This window comes from Castanea sativa, chromosome 5 (genome assembly GCF_040712315.1).
Source record: "Castanea sativa cultivar Marrone di Chiusa Pesio chromosome 5, ASM4071231v1".
Lineage (NCBI taxonomy): Eukaryota > Viridiplantae > Streptophyta > Magnoliopsida > Fagales > Fagaceae > Castanea > Castanea sativa.
Window position 1 is genome coordinate 40363607 of NC_134017.1, and position 10335 is coordinate 40373941.

The window sequence follows — 10335 nt, forward strand, 5'->3', positions numbered from 1 at the left end:
GTATTAATTAATTAATTATGGTGTTTTCCTTTTGTTATTATGTATAAGAAATACCAAATAATGCAGAGATGTTTTGTTTTAATTAAGTGTTAATTAATCTCTTGTTTTATGTTGTAATAGATCTTGCTGAAGTCTTTTTTTTTTTTTTTTTTCTTGCTCTTTTGCTCTGCAATTATATAATAGATAATATTTAGTGCACACGCATTATATATCACACACAATATCACACATAAATTACACACTTTTTTTGTATTGGAAAAATTGTAACTTCAAGTCTGCTGGAAAAAAAAAAAAAAAAAAAAAGGTAAAATGCAAAATTGACTTTATAAGTTTCTTCAGATTTCATTTCAGTTCTCTAATTTTGCTTTTGTTCATTTTAGTCCTCTAACTTTCAAGTTTGTTCAATTAAGGCTTTGCCATCTTCTTTTTTTTTTTTTTTTTTTTTTTATATGTTATGGTTAATTTTTCAATTTTATAAATTTTTCTTCAAATTTTTTAAATTAAAAAATCAATTAATGATTGAAAAATATTTTCTAGATTTTTTTTTTCAAAAATTTTTAACAAAAGTTAACGAAAAGGCCTTATTTAAATAAATCTAAAATTTAGAGGACTAAAATGAACGAAAGTAAAATTAGAAAATTAAATTGATGTGAAAATTTGAAAGGTAGAAATGCATGAATCTTGTTTAATGAGATTTTTAGGCCATAAGGCTTCTAATAAGTTGAGGGTAATATAGTATAATTAAATTACAGGAGTGGTACGAAAATCTTGGCGCAAAACTCACTTAAAAAAAAAAAAATGGTATAAAATGCATTAAATTCCTGTTCAATTGAAATTTTATCCCAATTTTAATTACCCCACAAGCCTAAGGGGTACTGTCAAATGGTAGGATACTACCTAACTAGGGGTATCAAATGGGTGAGTTTGGAGTGAGCATAATTAAGTTGGGTACATAAAACTCATTTATCCATTTATTGTTCATTTAACTAATTACTTCTAACTCTAACTCAACCCAATCCAATTATTATGGGCAAACTCCAACCTACCCAATTAGCCAATAATCATAATTACCAAATACCCTCCAACCTAAAAACTGACCGAAATACCCCTAAAACTAAAAAATGTCAAAAATACCCCCTTAAACCGAAAAATTGACTGAAATACCTCATAAACTTAAAAATTGACCAAAATACTCCCCAAACTTAAAAATTGACCAAAATACCCCTAAACATAAAAATGACTAAAATACCCCTCAAAATCTAAAAAATGTCTGAAATTCGTCCGAAATTTGAAAATAACCGAAATACCTCCTAAACCTAAAAAATTGGTAGAAATACCCCCTAAACATAAAAAATTGACCAAAATACTCCCTAAACCTAAAAATGACCAAAATACCCCCTAAACCTAAAAAATGACCGAAATACCTCCAACCTAAAAAATGGCCGAAATACTCCCCAAAACCTAAAAATTCCCAAAATACTCCCTAAACCTAAAAAATGACCAAAATACCCCTAAAACCTAAAAATTAACCAAACTTTCCCCTTAAACCTAAAAATTACCAAAATACCCTTGAAACTTGAAAATGTTCAAAATACCCCTAAAACCTAAAAATGACCAAAATACTCCCTAAACCTAAAAATGACCAAAATACCCATGAAACCTAAAATTACCAAAATACCCCCTAAACCTAAAAAAAATGTCTAAAATACCTCCGAAACCTTAAAAAAAAAAAGTTTGAAATGCCCCCAAAACCTAAAAATGACCAAAATACCCTAAAACCCAACCACCTAAACTTAAAAAATGAACGAAATACCCTGAAACCTAAAAAATGGCTAAAATACCCTTAAGCCTATAAAATGACAAAAATACTCCTAAACCTTTAAAATGACCCAAGTAAACCCAAAACCTCTAAAATGACCACTGAAACCTCTAAAATTACCAAAAATGCCACAAAACCTCTAAAACGACAAAAATAGCTCTAAACCTATAAAACGACCAAAATGGCCCTCAAAATATCTAAAATGACCAAAATACCACTAATCCTATAAAATGAAGAAAATACACCCGAAGCTTCTAAAATTATCAAAATAGGGGTTTAGGGTATTTTGGATGTTTCGAGGGTATTTTTGTCAAATTAAAGGTTCTAAGAATATTTCAAGTGTAGGTTTAGAGGGAATGTCACTAATTTTTTAGGTTTTAGGGATGTTTTGTTAATTTTAAGATTTTGGGGCTATTTCGGTAATTTTTTGGGTTTTGGAGGTCTTTTAGTCATTTTCTAGGTTTTAGAGGTCTTTTAGTCATTTTTTATGTTTTGGGGGTATTTCGGTTAATTTTTAGGTTTCGAGGGTATTTTGATCATTTTTTAAGTTTAGGGGGTATTTTGGTCAATTTTGAGGTTTAGGGGTTAATTTGGTCTTTTTTAGGTTTAGGGGGTATTTCGGTCATTTTTTAGGTTTAGGAGGGTATTTTGGTAGTTTTCAGGTTTAGGTGGTATTTTAGTTATTTTTTAGGTTTTGGGGGTATTATGATCATTTTTTTAGATTTAGGGGGTATTTTGGTCATTTTTAGGCTTCGGGGGTATTTCGATCATTTTTTAGATTTAGGGGGTATTTCAGTCATTTATTAGGTTTCGGGGGTATTTTGGTGATTTTTAGGATTCAAGTGTATTTCAGACTTTTTTTAGGTTTCGAGGGTATTTCCGTCATTTTTTAGGTTTAGGGGGTGTAAGGACATAGTTTGCACCCAAACCCACAGTGAGAAAGAAATGGGTTCAAAAAACCCAATACAATAAAATTTGTAGAGAGTGGGCTTTCAATCTAGGTTCTAATGATGTTAGATAACAAAGAATGATGGACTCGATCATAATGATATACACAAGGAACTGTTTATATGAAAGAATCTTATTGTCGGACACAAGCCGATGATGATTTGTATTGTCTCTTTCAAAGATAGATTACAACTAAGGATGGTGATGTATACCGTGTTTCTTTTTCCTCTCTCTTTGTGTGTCCCCCTCACCTGGAGGTCCATTCTTCATTTTATATCATCTTTCTTCTTCTCTTCATCCTCCACGTAAGGGTTTGATTTTTGGGTTAGATACTTGTCTCATCCATCTCCCTTGAAGTCTTTAAAGGCAGCTGTAAGACCGAACTCTGATGCTCAGGCTTCACTTCCTCATTAATGCGGTCAGAGAAGCAGTTGCGGAGTCTTTAATGCGATGACAGTGGTAACAACTTTTTCTTAAATATCCCACCGCCCTTTTTCTTATCGTCTATGTATACCATGCTTGCCCTTACCCATAGGATCTTCTAAAATATTGTCCGTGGAGATCAACCAGCCTTTATTCTACCTCGGCTTCGCATAGCTAAGGACATACTTGTCCTCGAACCACACTCTTAAATATGCCTGACCAGATATCACTTCTTTACCTATTAATATTGCTTTGTGGGTTGACACATTTCACATCCTCAGACCATTTGGTGTCCTCAGATTGGGCCTTTGGCCAAACAAATACTCTTGGGCCAACTCAACACATATTCCGGGGCCCATTGACCCTACAATAGCCCCTCGAGATTCTCATTTCTGCTACAACGAGAGGAAAGAGGATCTCGACATCTGTCCCCGTTGATCCGTACTCACCACACCTCTTCCATGACAATGATGACGTCTCTTGAACTGCCCGCTGCATGTTCCTGACATTTCGGTGTGCGTAGTATCCCTTAATTAAATTCTGACGGCTTCTTGTCCCTCACGCTCAACGACACGATGTCTATCCAATGGTGGAGGATTACATAGGAACATAGGCGGGAACTTTCCCGCTTCGTAACTCTTGTTGATATGAATATCAACAATTCAAACCATCCTCCTTATTTCACCAATTCATACAACGAACCTGCGAACTTTCTCAATCTACACGTTCCCTCACAGTTCCCAAGATTTAGTCCAAGGTTTCTTCTTAAAGTAAGTCTTCCCAAACTTCTTCGCTCATTCCCCTTATACATATTGTTTCTCTTTTCTGTACTTCTTTCACCTCGACTCGTCTGCCTCTTTCTATTTGTCAATACCTCTAGCTTTTTTCTTACAAATGGGTAGATTTGCTTCCCTAGTAGATTCTGGTGAAAAAATAGAACAGTTTAAGGCTAAGTATATGATTCCATCGGGAGTGTCCCTTAGATATTGTAAGGAAGGGGAATGGCTCTTGAAAAGGTGAGAGGGAGAGGTAGTAATTCGAATGATCGCCTTCAAAGAGGGAGGGATGAAAATCCCTATGGGGACAGCTATGAGGACTACCTTAGGGATTTTAGGTTAGCTCCTACCCAATGCGCCCTTAATATGTTTAGGATTCTAGGTTCCATAGATGCCTTAAATGAAAAGATGGACCTAGGACTCACCCATCATGATGTGAATTGGGTTTACATCCTCCACCACCTAACAGGACAGGGATATTACCTAAAATCTAGGTATCCAGAAGTTAGACTAATCCAATACCTCCCTGAATCCAATAAGGGTATGAAAAAAGACTTCCTAATCATATCAGGGGATTGGCACGATGGTGTTCCTTGTCCAACAAGGGAAGGGGAACCAGGTGAAGCTCTGGATTTGATTGAATTATTCATAACCATTCTTTTCATACTTGGGTTTATATAAAAGCATTTATTTATTCTAACCTTGTTTTTCTTCTCAACGATTTTGCAGACCCACACACATCAGTTCGCCATTCCCATCTCATTGATTTCGCAAGATTAGACAGAATATTAAAGGCCGAAGTGTTTGTGCACATAGACAACCAACTCCGAGCAGCTCATTTAATCCTTGGCTACAATCCTATATCCAAAGCTTTCCCGGTGCCAAAATGCGTGATCAGAGCGAAGGACCCACGCTTACACCGGATAAACATTGCTATCGAGGGTTTTATTTTACCTGAGGGCGCCCCCATTCCTTAAGGCACCCACGTTACACAACCCATACAACTCATACTAGAGGATATTCCTCTCATCCCAATTCCAACACAACACACTACTGGTGAAGCAACCTCCTTTCAACCTAACTTAAAGGAAGAAGAAGAGATTGTTGAAGTATCAGACTTTGAGGACGAGTTTGAAATCTTCGATCAACCCCCTTCCTCTGAGGATCAAGCTGCTGTCCTTGGCACCCCCTTTTCAGTCCATCCACAAGGAGAGACTCACAACTCTGAGGCAATGGGAATCCAACACAAGTCCAAACAGAGCCTGAAAGACCTAATGGAAGCTCAGGTGGGAGGTCAAGAGATCCAGAAGGCGGCACAGACCAAAATGCCTTAGACGAAGGAAAAAGGCCCCGAGAAGTCTTCTCAGCCCAAAATCCCTCATCCCCCACCTACCCAGTCCCAACACAATAATCAAGCTGATCTCAAGCGAAAAAGGGATTAGTACAAGGGGAAGGATGCGATTGAGGGAGGAAAAGACCTCCCCCCTAAAGAAGTGGTGCCCGAGAAGGGAGCCAAACATGCTCGTACAATGCAGACGAGGTCAGAGAAATGGGCCGAGACTCATGTGCCCGTATTTGCCCCAATTTGGGCTCTAGAAATGACCATGGATGATCACGCAGTTACCGCCGACACATCCATAAGGAATTATGATGCAGGAACAGCTGTTTGTATGACAGACGCACTTGAGCAAGCACTCCTGTTGCCTGAGGACATGTACGAGTTAAGAATAACGAGAGATCAAAATGTTTTCATGACGCTAAAAAAGGAGCTCACCTTGGTAAGAATTCTATTTAGTTATTACTCATTTCTTTCCTCTTTTGCATTTAGTTTTTTTTTTTGTTTTAACCATCTGTGGTCCGCCTTATTATTTGTAAATAGGCTGTCCAATCTGCTCATAGGGCTGAAGAAATTGCTATTAGTACCTACAAAGCCTTAAAGAGTGAGGAGATGAGGCGCAGAAACACCCAGAAAACCCTTGAGGTATCAAAGAAAAAGCTGCAAGAGGTCACCACTCAACTGACCAAGGCAGAAAGTGAATGGAAGAGTGCCGAGGTGGCGTTAAAAATGACCGAGAAACAGGTCGAGACCCAACGTTTGCAACTTTGCCAGGCCAACAAGGAAAACATAGCAGTGAAGAAACAAATAGAGGCCTTAAAGAAAAGCTTGAAGGAATCAGAGAAGGCTAGGGAGGAGGCCAACAAAGCTAAAAAAGAAGCTGTAAGGGCCAAAGAAAAGGCTGAAAAGGCAGTGGACAAAGCTGAGCAAGATGGATACGAGGTTGGTGTAGCTAAGACAACGGAAGACCTCAAATCATAATTCTCGGAGGTATGTAGGCATTACTGCCTCCAAGAGTGGAATGAGGCACTCAACCGAGCTGGGATTGATGCCTCTTCTTCCCACTAGAGGACAGAAAACGTCTACTACCCCCAACCATCCAAGTCTCTGCTCCACCTGGTGTCAAGGATGACATTGTTACTGAAAGGCCAGACATCGAACAAAGTAACCCAGCCGAAGACCTTGCCTCTACTGAAGGTCGGTCCAAGGAGTTTAAGCAACTTGAGGCCACCAAAGAACATACTACCCCAGCAAGAGTGGCACATGATGATATCCAGTCTCCTGACGCTCCTAAAGAATCTTCCAAAGAAAAGGGGTTTAACAAGACATTGGAACTCGTCTTAGCAACCATTCTAGTGACCACAAAGGAAGTCTGAAAGGCAAAGGAATTGCTTCTGACTCCTCGGCTCCAATCCAGCTTCCAAAAGACCCTAAGGGCAACCTGAAGATAAAATTGAAGCCTTGATTGATCCTCTTTCCTTCAGCTTTTTCTTTTCTCTTTATTTGATGCCTTTTGCCAGCAAGTTATACTTCCAGAGAACTTTAAATCAAAGAGATGAACTTGTTCCTTTTATGTGCTTGAGACTTTATCATAGTTATATCATTGTCATTATGTCTGTTTTTATTATCTCTGGTGGAATGACGTACGCCTAGATCTATCCTCTGCATAAATTATAATTCTTATCTGATAAATTAAAAATTAGTTAATCAACCAAATCTGGTAAAGCCACTCTATAATCGAAAAGTCTATACATCATAATAGAATAATAACCCACCTTACCTTCCATATCCATTAATAATTCTAAGAAAGTAATCAGCATGATCCAGACAACAAAAATGTTTAATATAGTGGCAAATGCTTTAAGTGATGCTCATAAACTCCTATCTACTCATCACTATTTTTAGGAGTCATCAGGATATGCGATTAGTTTGATTCAAGAATAGATTGTCCCAGGATCGGACATAATTATGATTCTAACCAATATTTAATAAAACAAAGATATATACAAGGTATGGAGTCCGAGGAGCCAGACATGACCAAGTTCCAATCTGATACTTAAAAAAATGAATTGAAATGTTAATTTTCCCAAAGTAGATGATCCAAGGATTAGACATAACTAAGGTTCTATTTAACACTTAATAAAATATCGATTTATACGAGGCATGTGGTCCAAGGATCCAAGCATGACCAAGTTTCAGTTTGATACTTAGAAAAATGAACTGAAGTGTTAATTTCTCCAAAGTAGATGATCCGAGGATCAGACATAACTAAAGTTCTGTTCAACACTTAATAAAATATTAATTTATTTAAGGTATGTGGTCCGAGGAGCCAAGCATGACCAAGTTTCAGTTTGATACTTAGAAAAATGAACTGAAGTGTTAATTTCCTCAAAGTAGATGATCTGAGGACCAGACATAACTAAGGTTCCATTTAACACTTAATAAAAATATCAATTTATTCAAGGTATGTGGTCCGAGGAGCCAAGCATGACCAAGTTTCAGTTTGATACTTAGAAAAATGAACTGAAGTGTTAATTTCCCCAAAGTAGATGATCCGAGGACCAAACATAACTAAGGTTCTGTTCAACACTTAATAAAATATCAATTTGTTCAAGGTATGTGGTCCGAAGAGCTAAGCATGACCAAGTTTCAATTTGATACTTAGAAAAATGAACTGAAGTGCAAATTTCCCCAAAGTAGATGATCCGAGGACCAGACATAACTAAGGTTCTATTCAACACTTAATTTGTTCAAGGTATGTGATCCGAAGAGCCAAGCATGACCAATTTTCAGTTTGATATTTAGACAAATAGTAACCAACATAATAGAGTGTAAACAGAAATAATATGGCAGAAACGCCTTTCATTAATAGTAATAACTTCGTAGGTTATTTATATTTCAGGGTCGTTGTATAACATGTTCATCTAGATCTTCAAGATAATAAGCCCCTATGCTCGCAACTGAGGTAATACGATAAGGCCATTCTCAGTTAGGCCCCAGTTTTCCCCATGCTAGGTTTTTTGCAGTACCTAAAACTTTCCTCAATACCAAATCTCCAGGTGCAAGTGGTCGTAGCTTCACATGGTAATCATACCCTTGCTTGAGTTTGTGTTGATAGTAAGCTAGCTGAACCATGACATTCTCCCACCATTCCTCAACTAAGTTTAAGCTTTTTTCCAATAAATTGTCATTACTGCTTGGGATGAAAGAGCTCGTCCTTAGTGTTGGAAACCCAGTTTCTAAAGGGATTACAGCCTCGGCTCCATAAGTCATAGAGAAGGTTGTCTCTCCAGTGGATCTTCGAGGTGTAATTCGATACATCCACAAAACATGTGACACTTCTTCCACCTATCTCCCTTTAGCATCATCTAGTCTTTTTTTGAGCCCATTAACTATAACTTTATTGACCACCTTAGCTTGCCCATTCCCTTGCGGATATGCCGGAGTAGAATATCTATTCGTGATTCTTAGATCACAACAATATCTTCTAAAGGCCTTACTATCAAATTATAGGCCGTTATCTGAAATGAAAGTATGAGGGATTCCAAACCTGGTGACAATGTTTTTCCAGACAAACTTCTTCGCCTCCACATCTCTAATATTTGACAATGGCTCAGCTTCAACCCATTTAATGAAATAGTCTGTTCCAACGAGCAACCACCTCTTATTCCCTGCTGCCTTTGGGAAAGGCCCTACAATGTCCAAGTCCTATTGAGCAAAAGGTCAAGGACTAGACAAGGGATTAAGGACACCCCTAGGTTGATGGATGTTGGGAGCAAATCTCTGACATTGGTCACATTTCTTTGCATAATCATGTGGCTCTCTGTGCATATTGGGCCACCAATACCCTTGTGTAAAAGCTCTATGAGATAAAGACCTTTCTTTGGTGTGGCTTCCACAAATCCCTTCATGTAACTCTTTCAAAAGTAATTTTGTTGCTTCAGAGTGTATACACAGCAAATATGGTCTTGAAAAAGAGTGTTTATACAATTCCTAGTCCTCGGATAGCCAGAACCGAGGTGCTTTCCTGCGTACCTTATCTGCTTCTGACTTTTCTTTGGGCAAAATATCATCCTTAACAAAGGACACTATAGGATCCATCCAACTAGGCCCTACCCTAATTTGATAAATTCGGATGGCGTCACCACTTGTCACAGTGGGTTTACACAAGTCTTCAATGAAGATGACCCGAGGTAGGTCTTGCACCGAGGATGTTGCAAGTGTGGCCAAAGAGTCAGCATGAGTATTTCTACTCCTAGATACATGTAATAAGGAAAAAGATTCAAATTTGGACTGTATATAACTGACCCGGGTTAGGTATCCTTGCATTCTTGGATCTTTGGCCTCCAACTTCCCTTCCACTTGACCTACCACCAATTGTGAATCCGAAAACATTTGTACTGTTTTTCCATCCATTTTCTGAACCATGTTCATCCCTACCAGTAAAGTTTCATATTCTGCCTCATTGTTGGTGGCTGAGAACCCCAGTCTTAAGGATTTCTCAAGAGTAACTCCCTCAGGGGACACCAAAACTAGCCCCACCCCAGATCCTTTTTGATTCGCTGCTCCGTCAACATGCACTTTCCACATTGAAGGTTCTTTACATGAGATCATGCCAACTGATTTTTCATCCATGTCCAATCCCTTAATATTTTCTTCTAATGAGGGCTCAGCAAATTTTGCCACCAGATCTGCAAGGACTTGTCCCTTTACAGAGGTGCGAGGCATATATTTGATATCAAAAGCCCCTAGAATGGTACCCCATTTGGCAATCCTTCCTGTGTAGTCAGCACTCCAAAGTATAGATTTAAGAGGGAGTTGAGTCAAAACAACAATTGTATGAGATTGGAAGTAATGGGGAAGCCTACGCATAGCATGTACTACTGCTAGGATCGCTTTTTCCACCGGTAAATAATGCACCTTGGCCTCATGTAAGGACTTACTTACGTAATAAACTGGCCTCTGCACATCATTATTATCCTGTATGAGAACCAAACTAACGACATGATTAGCTACCGCAATATATAAGAACA

General features: G+C 38.1%; 1 protein-coding gene across 1 annotated transcript; it reads right to left on the reverse strand.

Annotated features, from left to right (window-relative positions):
- Positions 1 to 9295: 9295 nt before the first annotated feature.
- Positions 9296 to 9892, reverse strand: LOC142635191 (uncharacterized). The gene has a single exon (XM_075809391.1). The coding sequence runs from the start codon at positions 9890 to 9892 to the stop codon at positions 9296 to 9298; it is 597 nt and encodes a 198-aa protein (XP_075665506.1).
- Positions 9893 to 10335: the final 443 nt, after the last annotated feature.